This window comes from Oryx dammah, unplaced genomic scaffold (assembly GCF_014754425.2).
Source record: "Oryx dammah isolate SB20612 unplaced genomic scaffold, SCBI_Odam_1.1 HiC_scaffold_8, whole genome shotgun sequence".
Taxonomy (NCBI): domain Eukaryota; kingdom Metazoa; phylum Chordata; class Mammalia; order Artiodactyla; family Bovidae; genus Oryx; species Oryx dammah.
The window spans coordinates 55,715,736-55,735,110 of NW_024070192.1; the positions used below are offsets into that span (position 1 = coordinate 55,715,736).

A 19,375-nucleotide genomic window follows, 5' to 3' on the forward strand; every position below is an offset into this window, starting at 1 on the left:
GGAGATCAGTCCTGGGTGTTCATTGGAAGGACTGATGTTGAAGCTGAAACTCCAGTACTTTGGTCACCTGATGCGAAGAGCTGACTCATTTGAAAAGACCCTGATGCTGGGAGGGATTGGGGGCAGGAGGAGAAGGGGACGACAGAGAATGAGATGGTTGGATAGCATCACTGACTTGATGGACATGGGTTTAGCTGGACTCCGGGAGTTGGTGATGGACAGGGAGGCCTGGTGCTGCAGTCCATGGGGTCACAAAGAGTCCGACATGACTGAGTGACTGAACTGAGCTGAACTGATTGCTGCCCCAAGTCAGCAGCTCACCACCTGTCTGTGCGCCTCCATCACCTTAACTCTCTAGGTGCCCGCTTCCTCCTCTGTAGACTGAGGGAGTGTAGTGAATACTCTTTATGAAAAGTTTTTTCAGGTCCTCAATTCTGACACAAAAAGATTTCCTAGAAACGTTCTCAGGAAAGTGTGAGCTGCTGCCCACAATTACTGATGCTACATGTAGTCAGGCCCAGAAGTCACATGCTGAGGTCTCTGAAAGCCACACAAGAAGCAACAGCTTTAGCAGCTGCTTGCACAAGAGTAAAAGACAGTATTGTCCACAACTCCTGGCCATGCCACCATTGGGTGATAGCCACGAGGCACAGAAATACTAAGAGAACTGGTCAGTGTTACACCAGGGTGGGCTACCCTGGTAGTGCAGATGATAAAGAATCTGCCTGCGATTGTAGTCCAATCCCTAGAACCAGAAGATCCCCTGGAAAGAGAGAATGGCTACTTACTCCAGTATTCTTGCTTGGAGAATTCCAGACAGAAGAGAATGGCAGGCTACAGTTCATGGGGTTGCAAAGAGTTGGACATGACTGAGGGACTAACATTTCACTTTTGCAAAGGATACATCTCTGTTGGACATGGGGAAAGGGTACTTCATTTGCCAATAGACCGCTTCTTCTCCATCGATTTTTATTTCACAGAGTTCTAAAAAAAATAAAATAAATAAAATAAATTGCATTATTGCATCTGGAAGTCTCTTTGGCTTCAATTAACAAAAAGTGTTGATATGACAATCTTGTAGAGGATGATAAACCACTAACTCAGAAGGCACTGACTTCCAGGAAAAGTCATTATCACTGAAAGCTTGTTGCCCAGGAACAGTGTTTACAAGACTTAAAAACACATTTGAAATAAATGGATCCAACAAAATTCATTCACTGGAAGCTACACACATTCTAAGGTAGAATGTGATAATAAAAATAGGCTTCCGAAAAATAAAATTTTGAGTTATTAAATCATGGTAACCATTGGGCGGCACTGCAATGCCAATAGTTCTGCTGTTGTGACCTGACTCCTCACCTTAAATTTATTGACATATTACAAGTATCCTGGGACTGAGCACTGCAATTTAGTGTTTACAGTTGTTTAATGAAGGTTTTGGAGAGGTTAGTGTTCTTCCTAAGCAGGAAGGAGCTTAACTATGCTAACGCTATGCTACTTGCCTCGCTCCAGTTTTGCTTTATACTACAGAGACAGGAAGCAAATCTGCATAATGTCCACCATGCTATTGTGTGCAAATAACATCAGCTCAAGGAGGAGGAGAGTAAAGGGATACTATGAAGTGCACAGCCTCTGCCCTCAAGCTGTGTGGGAAGCTTCTAACTAACCATATAGAGGAATCAAGCTAAGACTGCTGAAAGAGCCAAGAGAGCCCCTTGCGGAGGTGCTGACAGCAGAAATATGTTTTAATTCAGCTTCTGAAAGAAATAAAACCTATTAGAAGCAGACTATGGAGTAAAGAACTTATCAGTCCATTACTACAAGAGGCTGAAAATGCCGTTGAAAGGAAGGGAAGGAGTGGACATCCGTTGCTTTTGCCTGCTCTGCTATGACTCTCCCCTTCTTGCACCAGAATTTCTTTCTCCTTCAGATCACTGCCTTTCCCCTCCTTCTCCTCAATGTGGTTTAAGCAAGACTGACTCAGTGTTAATTTCAGGGCTGGGAAAATGAGTCAAACATGATCACAGCAATTAGTTTAGGGAAGGCATGTGTGGATAGTCTTGGCTTGCCACTCTAACAAGTTTAGGCCCAAAAGTGGTTTTGTAAAGGCTCTCAGGAAGCTCAGAGAAGATCTAGGAGGAACAGAGTTAGGTTAGGAGCCTCAGGATTGCTCCAGAGAAGTCAAGCTACTGCAGCCTCTGGACCCTACTCCATAGTGCAGACTCTTAATGCCAAGTACCACACATCAGAGGCTCTGCCAGTGTCTACAGCACATGACTGAACCACGACTGCTAGGAAGATGAGCAGAGAATGTGACTTCTCCCTTGAATTAGTGGGCATCACAATGAACCCTAAATAGTAAGGGTATTTGGTAACATTAAATGACCACAAACCATGACAAACATCTCCAGGATATAAGCACACGATACATGCTGAGGCAATAGAAGCCAATCCTGGGAATCTGGATGCCATAAGTAGGAATGTTCCTGTCCGCCTGTGGTTGTGTACGTGGTTAGAATGCAAGCCTACATCTGGTGGTATTTCTGCCAAGACCCAAGAATCTGCCTGAGATTGTGGTCAACACAAAAGAAAACAGTCAAACTGGAGAAATGAAGTACTGAATACAGCTGTCCTGGAGGCCAGATACTCATGGATTTTCAGTGCCATGAAACAATAAACTCTTTCCTTTCCTTACACTGCCATCTGTTAGCTTTTCTTACTTTCAAACAAAATTCTTGACCACAGCAAGGGTCTGTCAGGATTTCTGTGCCCCTCAGCTAGCTGTGTATCTATTTCACAGTGACTGAGATGGCAGAGGCCATTGCTCACTCTAAGTGGGAGAAAGATACCTTATCTATTCCCTCTATAACTCTCCATCACTTATAGGAAAAATCTAAGAAGTGTAGCCAGGTGGCCAGCCTAGGCCTTTGGGGCTAATTCCAATTCTGCTACCACAACCTTGCAAGAACACAAAATTGCTCATAGTTGTCTTCCTTTTTTTAACATTTCATGTTGTTTCAGGTCTTTCTCATTTTATTAATGCTGTTATTTGGGCCAAATGTCCTTATTCCACTCACCCCCTCACCTCTCTCTTCCCCATACACATATATTCTTGCCATTTATAAAACTTTGATTCCACTTCTAAAGCAAAGTTCAAACATGACCTCTTCCAAAATGCCTTTCATGAATATCCAGGTATATATTACCAGGTACATATACCTAGATATTCAGGTGTATATATACAAGATGACAACAAACTTGCAGTAAGGGCAAAATATCACATTAAAGTCCAGCACTTCAGATATTTAAGCCAAAATTTTAAATGAAACATAATATAACTAAACTTATTGCATATATAACATAATATAACTAAACCTATTGGATTCTACTGGCTAGAGTAAATAGGAATAGATTCTACTTTCTAATAGTTTTTTTAGATCAGGTGTGACTCACCTTGGACATACTGGTCCCACTGTTTTCTATAGTCTAAGTCCATATAGACATCTGCAAGTAGATCTGGTGGAGATCTCACAATACCAGAGACCTTATACTCATGAAGTCCAGTTGGCTATAAAATGAGAGCAGACAGAAATAGCCTATTGATTCTCGAGTTGCTATTACACAGCACATGAAAAATTGTTGTTTGTGCAACGTCATTCCTGAGCACCTCCTCTGTAGACTTGGTGATGCAATGCTGAAAAAGCATGTGAGGATTCTGCTCTCATCGCCTTTGCCACTGGTGGTGACAGCTACCCAGGTAATGTAAATAGGATAAAAGAGAGCTATATGATAAATGGTGTCTAGTTTTGGTGGGCTGGTGGTTCATCTTATACTGTCTGGTGTCTGGGAAATGTCTCTATGTTGGACTAATCAGAAGAATTTTTTTCTAAATAGTAGAAGAAGCCAGCTATGGGAAGATTAGGAAAGCACATTCCTGGTTGGGAAAGGGCCCTCAGGTTGATTGATTGTCTTACTCAAAGAACAAAAAGTCAAGGGGTCCAGAGAACTGTGATGGGGGACAATCAGAGAAGCAGTGGGGGCTGGGTCCAAAGGGCTTTGTGAACCAAGGTAAAGGGGTAAGAGATCTTACTTTAATTGCTATGGAAAACAATGAATTAATTAAAACAAAGAAATAATTTTTTAAAACATGGTTCTTGCTGCTTGAAAATAGATCATAAGGGGGCAAAAAGATGGGTTAGAAGACCAGGGCAATGATCCAGAGAAGAGATGTTGGTGATTAGAAAAAGAGGTAGCAGAAATGATGGGGAGAAGTTAGTGATTTAGGGACACATTTTGAAGTAATGTCAACAGGAATTGCTGACAGACGCTGTGGGGACAGAGAAAGCAAGAATTAAAAAATTTTTTTTTTCTTTTTAAAAAATTTTTATTTTTACTTTATTTTGCTTTACAATACTGTATTGGTTTTGCCATACATTGACATGAATCTGCCACAGGTGTACATGAGTTCCCAATCCTGAACCTTGCTCCCACCTCCCACCCCATATCATCTCTCTGGATCTAACATTTGCTTAAACAACCAGGTAGATGGGAGATCCCTTTTCTGAGATAGCTACAACTTGTGGAGGTGGTGATCTGATGGCTGCGGGGTAACCAAGAGCCCTACTATGAGACTGTTGAGCTTGAAATGCTTATTAAATATCCATGTGGGGGTATCATATAGGCAGCTAGCATCCAGGCTTCAAACTACTTTAGATAACCACAGAGAATAATGAAATTCAATATATTGTTTTACCAATTCCAACACAGAATTTTTAACCAACTGCTTCCTTTTTTCTATAAGCAACTCGTGTGTAGAAAAGAATGAAAGGGGGGAAGAAATACCAACTTCAAACCATACTAGTCCCTTTTAATCAGAAAAGGGCCATTTCTAGATTCCTAAGTACAAAAGATATTCCTTGTTTTCATGTTAAGCCATGTTCTGTGAGGATGTGGGCTGGAGTGGATACATTCCACTCTCTGTACAATGGCAGCTAAGAATTCCTGACCTTCACCTTGACTAAAGACTATATTGTTAAGGTTAAACTAATTACTTAATTTGGAGAAGGCAATAACAACCCACTCCGGTACTCTTGCCTGTAAAATTCCATGGGCAGAGGAGCCCACGGTGGGCTGTAGTCCATGGGGTCGTGAAGAGTCAGACACGACTGAGTGAGTTCACTTTCACTTTTCACTTTCATGCATTGGAGAAGGAAATGGCAACCCACTCCTGTGTTCTTGCCTGGAGAATCCCAGGGACGGGGAGCCTGGTGGGCTGCCATCTATGGGGTCACACAGAGTCGGACACGACTGAAGCGACTTAGCAGCAGCAGCAGCAATGATTTAATTAATTTCAGTGCAAAATCTAATAAACTAAACAAACAAAGTGAACCTTTTAGATGGACTCTTACTTCCAGTTGCTAGTGCAATGTTATTGGCTAATCAAACATGAATGAGCCCATGTTCTCAAACACTGTCCCAGGGACTTATGTGATGTCAAGGGGTAAACATGAAAATCTCTCTAGAGATTCTGAGGCTTCAAGGGTCTCCTGACTCAGGTGGCATAACAATAATTCCCAGTTTAGGAATCTCAGTCGTATGTGAAAGTACCTGGCAGGAAATGGAAAGTAAACCTGAAACTGAATTCTTAAGGAAATGTCAGCTTTAAAAGTAAATGGCTTGATACCAAGTATTTCCAACCAGCAAATGGCAATCTGGTAAGTCGACCCTCTTACATGCTGTGCCATGGATGCCCCAAAGAAGGGCAGTTCAGTTCAGTTCAGTCGCTCAGTCATGTCCGACTCTTTGCGACCCCCTGAATCACTGCACGCCAGGCCTCCCTGTCCATCACCAACTCTCGGACTTCACTCAAACTCATGTCCATTGAGTCGGTGATGCCATCCAGCCATCCCATCCTCCAGGGTCCACTTCTTCTCCTGTCCCCAATCCCTCCCATCATCAGAGTCTTTTCCAATGAGTCAACTCTTCGCATGAGGTGGCCAAAGTACTAGAGTTTCAGCTTTAGCATCAGTCCTTCCAAAGAACACCCAGGACTGATTTCCTTTAGGATGGACTGGTTGGATCTCCTTGCAGTCCAAGGGACTCTCAAGAGTCCTACAACACTACAGTTCAAAAGCATCAATTCTTCGGAGCTCAGCTTTCTTCACAGTCCAACTCTCACATGACCACTGGAAAAACCATAGCCTTGACTAGATGACCTTTGTTGGCAGTAAGGGCAGGTCAAGGTAAAAATATCTCCTTCTTCTCCTCCCTCTCCCCTCCCTCTCAAGGATGGAAAGACAGTGAGAGTTTATAGACAACACACATCTGCACTCACACACACTTTAATCAGCTTTGGGAGAGAGACAATTAGCTGCTCTTCAGGAATAGTGTGGCCCCATTTTCTACACACAGTGAGCAAAGGGGATAATTATGTATAGAGATTATGATCTTCCCAACTTCACATGAGTTAGCTTTGATTATTTGAATGAATTAAGGCAAACTGACTCCTCTAGGAGTGTTTCCCTTTCCTCCTAAATGTATTGATAATTTTAGTTCTTAGTGACTTCAGTCCTGTAATATCACAGAAAAGGAAACAGAAAGCTCTCTAATAAGAGAAAAATAGAATGTTGTGATTTATGTCAATACCCAAGAATGAACTATTATGACAAAATCCTTTAAACATTCTCTTCATGGTAGGACTGAAAAATGCCAGAACACTGAAGAAACCAAATGCTTAATGACTCCTTTCCTAGTCCATCAGCAAAATGTTTTTATCAGGCACTTAGCAGCCTCACTCAAATTTGAATCAATGCACTTTTTTAAACCACCATTTCTTTTAAAAGACAAATTCAGTAAACAATAATATTTTCATTTTGTCTTTGAAAAAAACTGAATTTTTATAATTATAAAAATAATTCATAATCATTAAGAAAAATTACAAAATGCCCAAAATAATAAAGTTAAATGGCATGCAACTCTATAATTCACAAACACCTAATTGCAATATTTGACATATTTCTCCTTTTTTCAAAATATTTTATTGAAACAGTTGATTTGCAATGTTGTGTTAATATCTGCTGTACAGCAAAGTCACTCAGTTATAATATATACATATATTCTTTTCCATTGTGATTTATCACAGTACATTGAATATAGTTCCCTGAGCTTTACAGTAGAACTTTGCTGTTTATCCATCATGTATACAATAGACTGCATCTGCTAATCCTAAACTCCCAATTCTGCACTCCCTAATCCTTCCTCTCCCTCTTGGCAACCACAAGTCTGTCCTACATTTCTGTTAGTCTGTTTTTGTTCATAAATATGTTCATTTGTTTCATACTATGGATTTAATATATAAGTGATATCATATGGCATTTATCGTTCTCTTTCTGACTTTTTCACTTAGTAGGGTAATTTCTAGGTCCATTCAAATTGCTGAAAATGGCATTATTTCATTGCCATTGAAACCTTGTTGTTTGAATTTGCATTTCTCTAATAATTAGTATCATTGGAAGGACTGATGCTGAGGCTGAAACTCCAATACTTTGGCCACTCAGAAGAGTTGACTCATTGGAAAAGATCCTGATACTGAGAGGGATTGGGGGCAGTAGGGATGGGGACGACAGAGGATTAGATGGCTGGATGGCATCACAGACTCGATGCACATGAGTTTGGGTGAACTCCGGGAGTTGGTGATAGACAGGGAGGCCTGGAGTGCTGCAATTCATGGGGCTGCAAAGATTCGGACATGACTGAGCGACTGAACTGAACTGAACTGAATAATTAGTGAGGATGACCATCTTTTCAAATGCCTATTGGCCATCTGTGTATCTTCTTCGAAGAAGGTCTTCTGCTCATTTTTCTGTTGGGTTGTATTTTTTTGTTATTGAATTGTAGGAGATGTTAAATTAAGCCTTGTTAGTCATATCATTTACAAATATTTTCTCACAGTCCATAGACTGTCTTTTTGTTTTGTTTATGATTTCCTTTGCTGTGCAAAACTCATGTCTAATTAGGTCCCATTTGTTCATTTTTACTGATATTTCCATTGCCTTGGGAAACTGACCTAAGAACACATTGGTATGACATGTCAGAATTTTTTTGCCTCTTCTAGGAGTCATATGGTATCTTGTCTCATATTTAAGTTTTTAAGCCATTTTGAATTTATTTTTCTGTATGGTGTGAGGGTATGTACCTACTTCATTGATTTACATGTGGCTATCCAACTTTCCCAGCACCACTTGCTGAAGTGATTGTTCTTTACCAATTGTATGTCCTTGCTTCACTTATCAAAGATTAATTGTCCATAAGTATGTTGGTGTATTGTTGGACTCTCTGTTCTGTGCCATTGATTCATATGTCCGTTTTTGTGCCAATACCATATGGATTTGACTACTGTGGCTTTGTAGTATTGTCTAAAGTTTGGGATGGTTATGCTTCCTGCTTTGCTCTTTGTCCTCAAGATTGTTTTGGCAATTCTGGGTCTTTTATGGTTCCATATGAACTTAAGGATTATTTTCTATAGTTCTGTGAAAAATGTCATGAATATGTTGATGGGTATTGTATTAAATCTTTATATTGCTTTGGATAGTATGGCCATTTTAACAATATTAATTCTTACAATCCAAGAGCATGGGATATCTTTCTATTTCTTGGAATTGTCTTTAATTTTCTTTATTAATGTGTTACAGTTCACAGTGTATGTCTTCCACCTCCTTGGTCAGGTTTTACCTCCTAGATACTTTACTTTTTTGCTGCAATTTTTGCATTCTCTTTCTGATAGTTCAAGTTAGTATAAAGAAATGTAACAGATGTATGTATGTTAATTTTGTATTCTGCTACCTTGCTGAATTCATTTATCAGTTCTAACAGTTTGTGAAGTAAGTCTTTATGGTTTTCTACATGTAGTATCATATCATATCGTATCATTATATATGAACAAATATCACATAGAATGACGATTTTTACCTCCTCCCTATCATTTTGAATAAGTTTTATTTCTTTTTATTTTCTGGTTTGTATGTCTAAGACTTCTAATACTATGTTGAAGAGAAATGGTGAGAGTGGTTATCCTTGTGTTGTTCCAGATTTTAATGGAAAGACTTCCAACTTCTCACCCTTGGTTGTTATATTGGCTGTGAGTTTGTCATAAATAACTTTTATTATGCTGAGATATGTTCCCTCTATACTGACTTTCACAAGAGTTTTACATAAATGGATATGAAATTTTACCAAATTATTTTCTTGCATCTATTGAGATGATATTGTGGGTTTTGTCACTTTTGCTGATATGATGTACCATACTGATTGATTTGCATGTTGAAACATCAGTGGCCTGAGACGATTTCAACTTGGTTGTGGTGTATGACTTTTTTATTGCTGTTGTAATTGATTTATTAATATTTTGTTGAGAATTGTTGTATCTATATTTACCAAAAATATTGGCCTGTAATTTTCTTTTTCTGTAATATCTTTCTCTGGTTTTGGTATCAGAGTGATGGCTTAATAGAATGTTTTGGGGCATGTTCATTCCTCTTCAAACTTTTGGAACAGTTGGAGGAGATTGGTATAAGTTCTTCTCTGTGTGTTTGGTAGACTTTAAGTGTGAAGCCATCTTGTTCTGGACTTTTGTTTGTAGGGATTTTTAAAATTATAGATCCTATTTCACTTTTAGTGATTGGTCTGATCATGCAATCTATTTCCTCTTGATTCAATTTTGGTGGAGTGTATGTTTCTAGAAAGTTGTCTCTTTTTTCTAGCTTGTCAAATTTGTTGGTATATAATGGCTCATAGTCTATATATATATATATAATGGTTGTTATTGTTGTTGTTCAGTTGCTCAGTCATGTCTGCATGCAACCCCATGGACTGCAGCACATCAGGCTTCCCTATCCTTCACCATCTCCCAGAAGTTGCTTAAACTCATGCCCATTGATTCGGTGATACCTTTCAACCATCTCATCCTCTACCATCTCCTTCTCCTCCTCTCTTCAACTTTTCCCAATATCAGGGTCTTTTCCAGTGAGTCAGCTTTTTGCATCAGGTAGGCAAAGTATTGGAGCTTCAGCTTCAGCATCAGTCCTTCCAGTGAGTTTTCAGGGTTGATTACCTTTAGGATTGACTGGTTTGATCTCTTGCTGTCCAAGGGATTCTCAAGGGTCTTCTCCAGCACTACAGTTCGAAGGGATCAATTCTTTGGTGCTCAGCCATTTTTGCTGTCCAGCTTTCCCATCTGTACATGACTACTGGAAAAACCATAGCTTTGACTAGATGGACTTTTGTTGACAAAGTAATATCTCTGATTTTCAATATGATGTCCAGGTTTGTCATTGCTTTTTCTTCCAAGGAGAAAGTGTCTTTTGATTTCATGGCTGCAGTCACTGTCCACAGTGATTTTGGAGCACAAGAGATCCAAAATTCTATGGTATTGATTGCTATTTCTAGCTATGTTATTGATTGTTATCTCTCCTCTTTCACTTCTTATTTTGTTTCTGGTCTTGTTTTCCATCTTATCTTCTTGGTGGGTATGGCCAGAGGTTTGTCGTTTCTTTTTACCCTTTCAAAGCACCAGGTCCTGGTTATATTGATTTTTCCTGTTTCATAATCTCTATTTTATTGTTTCCTTTCTGATCTTTATTATCTCCTTCCTTCTGCTACCTTTAAGTTTTGTTTGTTTTTTTGCTTTTCTGATTCTTCTAGGTTAATGTTAGATTGTTTAACTGAGATTTCTTATTTCTTAAAGAAGACATGTATCACTATGAACTTCCTTCTAAGAACTGATTTTCCTGCATCCCATAGATTTTATATCACTGGGTTTTCATTATCATTTGTCTCAAGGTATTTTTAGTTTATTCTTTCATTTCATCATAGCAAATTTAAGATGCTTGAAATAATTTCTTTTTTTTTCTATTTTCTTTTTTTTTAATTTATTTTTTATTTTACTTTACAATTCTGTATTGGTTTTGCCATACATTGACATGAATCCACCACGGGTGTACATGTGTTCCCAAACATGAACCCTCCTCCCACCCCCCTCCCCACAACATCTCTCTGGGTCATCCCCGTGTACCAGCCCCAAGCGTGCCGTATCCTGCATCGGACATAGACTGGCAATTCGATTCTTACATGATATTATACATGTTTCAATGCCATTCTCCCAAATCATCTCACCCTCTCCCTCTCCCTCTGAGTCCAAAAGTCCGCTATACACATCTGTGTCTTTTTTGCTGTCCTGCATACAGGGTCATCATTGCCATCTTTCTAAATTCCATATATATGTGTTAGTATCCTGTATTGGTGTTTTTCTTTCTGGCTCACTTCACTCTGTATAATCGGCTCCAGTTTCATCCATCTCATCAGAACTGATTCAAATGTATTCTTTTTAACGGCTGAGTAATACTCCATTGTGTACATGTACCACAGCTTTCCTATCCATTCATCTGCTGATGGACATCTAGGTTGTTTCCATGTCCTGGCTATTATAAACAGTGCTGCGATGAACATTGGGGTACATGTGTCTCTTTCAATTCTGGTTTCCTCGGTGTGTATGCCCAGCAGTGGGATTGCTGGGTCATAAAGCAGTTCTATTTGCAATTTTTAAGGAATCTCCACACTGTTCTCCATAGTGGCTGTACTAGTTTGCATTCCCACCAACAGTGTAGGAGGGTTCCCTTCTCTCCACACCCTCTCCAGCATTTATTGCTTGCTGATTTTTGGATCGCAGACATTCTGACTGGTGTGAAGTGGTACCTCATTGTGGTTTTGATTTGCATTTCTCTAATAATGAGTGATGTTGAGCATCTTTTCATGTGTTTGTAAGCCATCCGTATGTCTTCTTTGGAGAAATGTCTATTTAGTTCTTTGGCCCATTTTTTGATTGGGTCATTTATTTTTCTGGAATTGAGCTGCAGGAGTTGCTTGTATATTTTTGAGATTAGTTGTTTGTCAGTTGCTTCATTTGCTATTATTTTCTCCCATTTGGAAGGCTGTCTTTTCACTTTGCTTGTATTTTCCTTTGTTGTGCAGAAGCTTTTAATTTTAATTAGGTCCCATTTGTTTATTTTTGCTTCTATTTCCAGAATTCTGGGAGGTGGATCATAGCGGATCCTGCTGTGGTTTATGTCGGAGAGTGTTTTGCCTATGTTCTCCTCTAGGAGTTTTATAGTTTCTGGTCTTACATTTAGATCTTTAATCCATTTTGAGTTTATCTTTGTGGGCGGTGTTAGAAAGTGATTTGTTGAGGCTTTTCTTGTGACCTAGTATGTCATCAATCATAGAGAATTTTCCAAGTGCATTTGAAAATAATGTGTCTTTTGCTTTTTGGAAAAGTAGACATATTTCTTTTAAGTAAATAGATAGTTCTACATGTTACAAAGTGGAAGTAATATAATATAAATAGGTTATGCTATTTTAAAGAATATTACTTTGAAGCTTGGAGGAATAACACCTAATTTATTTATTGCCATGAATTATTTCTGTTTCTATACACTTCTACAGATGTGAAATATTTTTAAAACAACTATTATATATAAACATGGACAATAATGACAATTTTCCCTTCAGAAAACAGGAAGTTTTAGTAGAGGTATATTTTTAGGGTAAATTATACTAACATTTTGTCTGTAGTTTTTATAAATGTTTACAAATGTTTAAGGAAATTGTTTTCCATTTTTGTATTCTCACCAGTAGCACAGGAGCATCTTATCAGTATTGGGTACTACTGTTTCTACAAAAACTTTTAATAGGAAAAGAGCATAAACCTTAGTTTTATTTGGTCAATGTTTTTAGTATTGATGTGTAAGTCTCTTGCAAATTATTGATATGTAAGCTCTGAAAAACCTGTTGAAGATACTTGTCCAAGCATACTAACATTTCAATGACTCCAAACAAGCTTACTCAAGGGGTCTTGGCTTTTCCTAAGGCTCCTCCAAAAGAGCAGCTCTAAGAATGGCTCAATTTCTTTATCTAAAGTAAAACACATTGCATGATTTTCTAATACTCTACTTATAGGGTATTTAATTCCCTATACTTCAAATAGTTAATAAATTATTCAATAGTAGAGAATCCGTATGAAGTGTATAACACAATTAGCAGAAGAAACACTATTTATTAGAGTACATACTATCTTTCTTGGAAAAGACTCTGATGGTGGGAGGGATTGGGGGCAGGAGGAGAAGGGGAAGACAGAGTATGAGATGGCTGGATAGCATCACTGACTCGACGGACATGAGTTTGAGTGAACTCCAGGAGTTGGTGATGGACAGGGCAGCCTGGCGTGCTGTGATTCATAGGTCACAAAAAGTCAGACACGACTGAGCGACTGAACTGAACTGATACTATCTTTCTTGCTAGAGAATCCCTATGGCCATGTGCATAGTCAATAACTATCCTGGTCTCCTATGCCAGTGAAGGCAAAAATGAAAGTCACTCAGTCGTGTTCGACTCTTTGTGACCCCATGGACTATACAGTCCATGGAATTCTCCAGGCCAAAATACTGGAGTGGGTAGCTGTTCCCTTCTCCAGAGGATCTTTCCAACCCAGGGATCAAACCCAGGTCTCCCGCAGTGCAGATGGATTCTTCACCAGCTGAGCCACCAGGGAAGCCCATATAACACCTCCTTCCTGTTTTGAATACACACAGGATATTAACAACTACAGCAGCTATTCTGTGTCTAGGAGACAGCAAAGAGGATGTGAACTAAAAAAGTCAGCGTTTTACTAGCCATATTGATCAGGTGATCCAATGCCAGCAACTGGTGACCTCTAACTACTTATTAGGTGAGAAAAATAAACCTCATTGTATAAAGTCATTGTTAATCCAGTTTTATTTTACTTGTAACTAAAAAGCAATCCTAATTATTTTGAGTAGTCCTTACTGACAATGAATTTTACTTCAGTTCTGTGATCCTGGAAAAGAGTAGAGGTATGAAACACTCACTCTCTTTGTGTTTCAGAAAACAGCTTACCACAAAAAAGCCACCTTTCTCCCCATGATTTAGATGAGACTCACACACATATACGTCTTATTCACCTATCACAAGGCCAGACAGCACCTCTAAATTTCCGTTCATTGTCCCATAAATGATCACCGAAACAGTTTACTCCAATGATCAATCAGAACAAAATGCTTGATAACCAAACTGGTTAAACATATTTCCTTCCTTCAGTTCCCTAAACTTGATCGAGCCTCAGCCTGAGCAGCATCTAGATGCTTCTAAAAATAAACTGGTTTCAGGCAACAAAAATCTCTTTTCTATTCTCCAGTCAGGACACCTTCATATCACTTCCCCACACATGACTTCAGTTTTGTTGACTCTTGTCTGTAAAACATACCTTTCTGCCTCACTCCTGAGACACCCACAGATTTTATGGTCAAAGTATTCTGCCTCAGTGGACATGAATTTGAGCAAGTTCCATGAGATGGTGAAGGAAAGCCTGGCATGCTGCAGTCCATGGGGTCACAAAGAGTCAGACATGACTGAGTGACTGAAAAACAACAATAATTCTACTTACTATAATAACCCCCTCAACCCTTGGTAATAATCCTTTGAATGAAAGTCTTTCCTTATTAAGTCCAGGTTTGTTTTTTATTTGATATTACACTAAAGTACTGTTAAAAACTTTATATATAAATACTCTAAATATTAACATACTTAGTGAAACACTACTGACAATTGACACTACTGACAAATGTCCTAAAGCAGAATAAACTCTATAAGAGCCAATGCATTTACATATGACAAATATCCAAATATCATAGCGTTTGCATATGACATTTGCAATTCCTACATGACAGTAATTCCTACAGAGGAGTAACCCCTACTGCCCCTATACCCTGCCACTTGACCTGAAGAAAGTCACCTCTCATTTGCTTCAATTTTGGTATTTATCTGCATTTATATCACTAATTATAAGACAGCCCTGATGAATCACATCTTTCTAATCCTGTCAGTACACATCAAGTGTGCACTGAATTTTCTTAGCCTTTAATAGAAGAGTTCATTTCCATTCCTCGGGTCCCAGGAAGTCTCCTCAATCCACTACTTTGGAAGACTTCCAACACTAGCCCTCTGAGGCAAGAGTAGCAGACTCAGAATGTATGAAAAGCAAACATTTTTTCATCAAGGAGAATCATTCCTAATTGCAGGTGTCAAAGCTGTAGCTGCAACTGGGAAGTGTATACCATGACCGTAAGAAGAGAGACAGGTGACTAAATCTGATTCAGTATTTGATATCTCTTCAAAAACACACAGCAAGTTTAGCACTGAAGGACTGTAGAGAGCTGGCTAATATAACACTAATAGCAAATGCTTATTGAGTACTTACTAAATACCAGGGCCTGGGCTGAGTGCTTTATAGGGGTTACCCTACTTAATCTGCACAATGAAAACATGAGATGTGGACCATTAGTAAAACCATTTAAAGACAACAAAATTGAGGTTTCAGGAAGTTCTGAGAATTTCCTAGAAAAATTAACTCTCTAGACACAGGAAGTAGCTTGCCGTTTGTCTGAGACTGGGAATGGGAACAAAAAGAGATTACAAATGAGCAAGACATTTATTTGGAGGTTACACAAATGTTCCAAAATTAGACTGTGGTGAATGTTGCATAACTCCATAAATTTACTAAAAACATTGAATCGTACACTTTAATGTATTTTATGGTAGTTAAATCTTCAAAGCTTTTAATTTTATATATATATATGTTATGAAAGTTACCCAAGTTTCATAACACACTTGACTTGAAGTTGATTAGTTACAACAGAACTTGGACCTGAAGCCAGTGCTGTGACAGTAGAGTTCAAAGTTTATTATCCTGCCTCCAAAAGTCACTGAATTCTCCCAAAATATTATTAGATAAATATTAGGTTGGGACAAAAGTAATTGCTGTTTTGCGTTGTTGAAAATTTCCCTTTGATATTGGAATACATTCTTATATACATGTGGCTATATTATACATCATTTTAATGTGCATTTCTCACTTTATGTTGTTTGATAATGACTCATTACTTGCTGTTTGTTTTATATTTATTTTAGACTAGCAAAATGATGTTAGACCAAAAACAAATTAGAGTAACTTTCTTATTCAAGTTCAAAATGGGTCATAAAGCATCGGAGACAACTCACAACATTAGCAAAGCATTTGGCCTAGGAACTACTAATGAATGTACAGGGCAGTGGTGTTTCAAGAAGTTTTGAAAAGGAGACAAGAGCCTTGAAGACGAGGAGTGCAATGACTGGCCATCAGAAGTTGACAGTGACCAACTGGGAGAATCAATGAAGCTGATCCTCTTACAACTGCACAAGAAGTTGCCCAAGAACTCAGTGTTGACTGCTTATGATCATTCAGCATTTGGCACAAATTGGAAGGTGAGAAAGCTTGGTGCTTCAGGAGCTAATCACAGAAGAATTGTCATTTTAGAGTCATTTTCTCTAATTCTATGCAGCAACAATGAACCACTTCTCAATCAGATTGTGACATACAATGACAAGTGGGCTTTATAGGGCAACCAGTGACAACTGGCTCAGTGGTTGAAATGAGAACAAGCTCCAAAGCATTTTCCAAAGCCAAACTTGCATGAAAAAAAGGTCATGGTCATTGTTTGGAGGTCTGCTGCCGATCTGATTCACTGTAGCTTTCTGAATTCTGGAAAAAAACACTGCATCTGAGAAATATGCTCAGCAAATAGATGAGATGCACCAAAAACTTCAATGCCTACAGCTGGCATTGTTCTACAGAAAGGGTCTAATTCTTCTCCATGACAACTCCTGACTGTATGTCACACAACCAATGCTTCAAAAGTTGAATGAATTCGTCTATGAAGTTTTGCCTCATCTGCAATATTCATCTGACCTCTTGCCAACAAACTACCACTTCTTCAAGCATCTCAACAACTTTTTGCAGGGAAAATGCTTTCACAACCAGCAAGAGGCAGAAAATGCTTTCTAGAGTTCTTTAAAACCTGAAGCTTGGATTTTTATGCTATACAAACTTATTTCTTGTTGGCAAAAATGTGTTGATTGTAATGATTCTTGTTTTGATTAATAAAGATGTGTTTGAACCTAGTTATAAAGATTTAAAATACATGGTCTGAAACCACAATTATGTTTGCACCAACCTAGTAATAGTCCATTAAAATACACACAGTTATAGCAAGAGTAATTTATATTTTATCATTCCAACCATAACTCATTTTAGTGAGAGAGGTGTTATAATTTTTTTTTCCACCAAGCCAAGGGTAAACTAAACCTGTAATGGATATACTGGGACATAGATCACCCTACCTACAGCTCACAGACAAAGGCCATTTAGTTAATTAGGTGATTCAAAACATATATTCTCATTAGATCTCTGGACAAATTTGGAAGAGCAAGATTTATCTCCAGTGTACAGATGGGGAAGCTGAGACTCAGCTAGGGTTTTAGGTTCATAAATCTTAAAATCATAGAACAGTTAAGCATCCAAACTATACTTTAGACCAGAGGTTATTACTATACTTTAGACCAGAGGTTATTACTATACTTTAGACCAGAGGTTATTAAATCTGTCATGCTGATTATTCTTAAACAGTTCACAAGCTAAGAATGTTTTCTATATTTCTAAGCAGCTATATGTCAACACAAAACAACTTCCATTTTGCCTCATAGCCTGTAAAGCCCAAAAGACCCGGGTTCAATCCCTCGGTCAGGAAGATCCCCTGGAAAAGGAAATGGCAACCCACTCCAGTATTCTTGCCTGGAGAATCCCATGGACAGAGGAGCCTGGTGGGCTACAGTCCACGGGGTTGCAAAGAGTCAGACACGACTGAGCAACTTCACTTTCACTTTACAGAAAAAAAAGTTGGCAATCTCTGCTTTAGACCATTGCCACCATCACTTTTAAAACATATAACCTGTGAATTACTAGTCACATTGCATTTCCACATGTAAGAAAAGAATCTTTGTGGCATAAGTTCTAAATATAGTATATTGTATTTTAAATCACATGGGACTTTATGATTTAAGTTCAGACCACCCTTCAAACTAAATCTGTCAATCTCTAGAACACCATAGAGAATAAATACCAGAAAAACTTAAATATATCATATACAAACTCAGAAAACCAAAAAGAAAAAGGAAATCTTTAAAGAAGCTAGAGAGGGGAGGATAGGGGAGCACTTTATCAATAGAGGAATACAGATGAGTATTATAGCGGACATCCCATCAGAAACCACCCTGCTAAAACAGAGTGGGGTGAAATATAGAATGTTTTGAAAGAAATAAGCCATTGACCTAGAACTCTATATCCAATGAAACTGAGGGAGTCCATCAGCAGCAGAGTACTCTGGAAGAAATGTTAAAAGACATTTCTGAAGGAGAAAAAAGGTATAGGTCAGGAATTCAGTTCTACATAACAGTGAAACTGTCTCTTGTCTTAAAGCTTCTGAAAGACATGAGCTTTGTCTTATTCATCAGCTATCACCAGGGCTAAGGAAAACACAGGCAAACAATAAATTCTGAAAGATGGCCAAATGGGTCATGAATTAATATTTTGGAGTATTCTTCTCATGAAGGTATATTCAGAAAATCCAAAGGCATCTATAGAAAGATGTGTTTCCTACATTAAATGGTAGCTATTTTGTATTTGTATAAGATGCATATATTTATATAAGATGAGGTAGCTATATTATATTTCTAAGCCTTTTTGTGTATTATCAACACATTAAAAGTCCCAGGGTAAAATTTAAAAGTTCATATTCACATGGATTCTCCCTTTCTTACAAAAATATAACCATTTGCATGGTTTCCATGAAGAATAAAATAGTTTTCCAAAATAGTGTCAGGGAGTGGTGAGCTTGTGAGGTAACAAAGTGCTCACACTGAGAGCCTCCTAGAATTCTCCTTCTGCCCACAGGTGTTGATTCTGATGTTAAAGACCAGTTGGAAGACAAGGCAAGAATTGACTTCTACTTGGCATTGCCCTGGTTCAGCTCATGATTCACACAGGTATTGGTATGGTGTTATGTCCAAGGATCTGGAATGTCCAAAACCTTCGTAAAAGTCACCTTGCCTGTCAAGGTTTTCCAAGGCCCAGTGATAATAAAAGCTTTGGTTGATTAATAGCCACCTGGTGTGATCATCATGCAAGGATGGGGTTAAAGACAGGGATAAATATATATGTTTTAATTAATTTTTTATTGAAGGGTAATTGCTTTACAGAATTTTGCTGTTTTCTGTCAAATCTCAACATGAATCAAGCCATAGCTATACATATATCCCCCCCCTTTTGAAACTCCCTTCCATCTCCTTCCCCACCCCACCCCTCTAGGTTGATACAGAGCCCTTGTTTGAGTTTCCTGAGCCATACAGCAAATTCCCATTGGCTGTCTAGTTTACA

General features: G+C 38.4%; 2 protein-coding genes across 2 annotated transcripts in view; both read right to left on the minus strand.

The window, feature by feature from the left end:
• The window catches only part of LOC120866506 (phosphatidylcholine transfer protein), a 193,226-nt gene that overhangs the window by 69,755 nt on the left and 104,096 nt on the right, over positions 1-19,375 (minus strand). The gene's annotated exons all lie outside the window — the stretch shown is intronic.
• The window catches only part of LOC120866530 (phosphatidylcholine transfer protein-like), a 39,129-nt gene that overhangs the window by 5,305 nt on the left and 14,449 nt on the right, over positions 1-19,375 (minus strand). The window contains exons 2-3 of the mRNA XM_040244308.1: positions 3,454-3,568; positions 905-984 (exon numbers count right to left, since the gene is read on the minus strand). Coding sequence (XP_040100242.1) covers positions 905-984; positions 3,454-3,568 — 195 coding nt within the window. The remainder of the gene's footprint in view (positions 1-904; positions 985-3,453; positions 3,569-19,375) is intronic.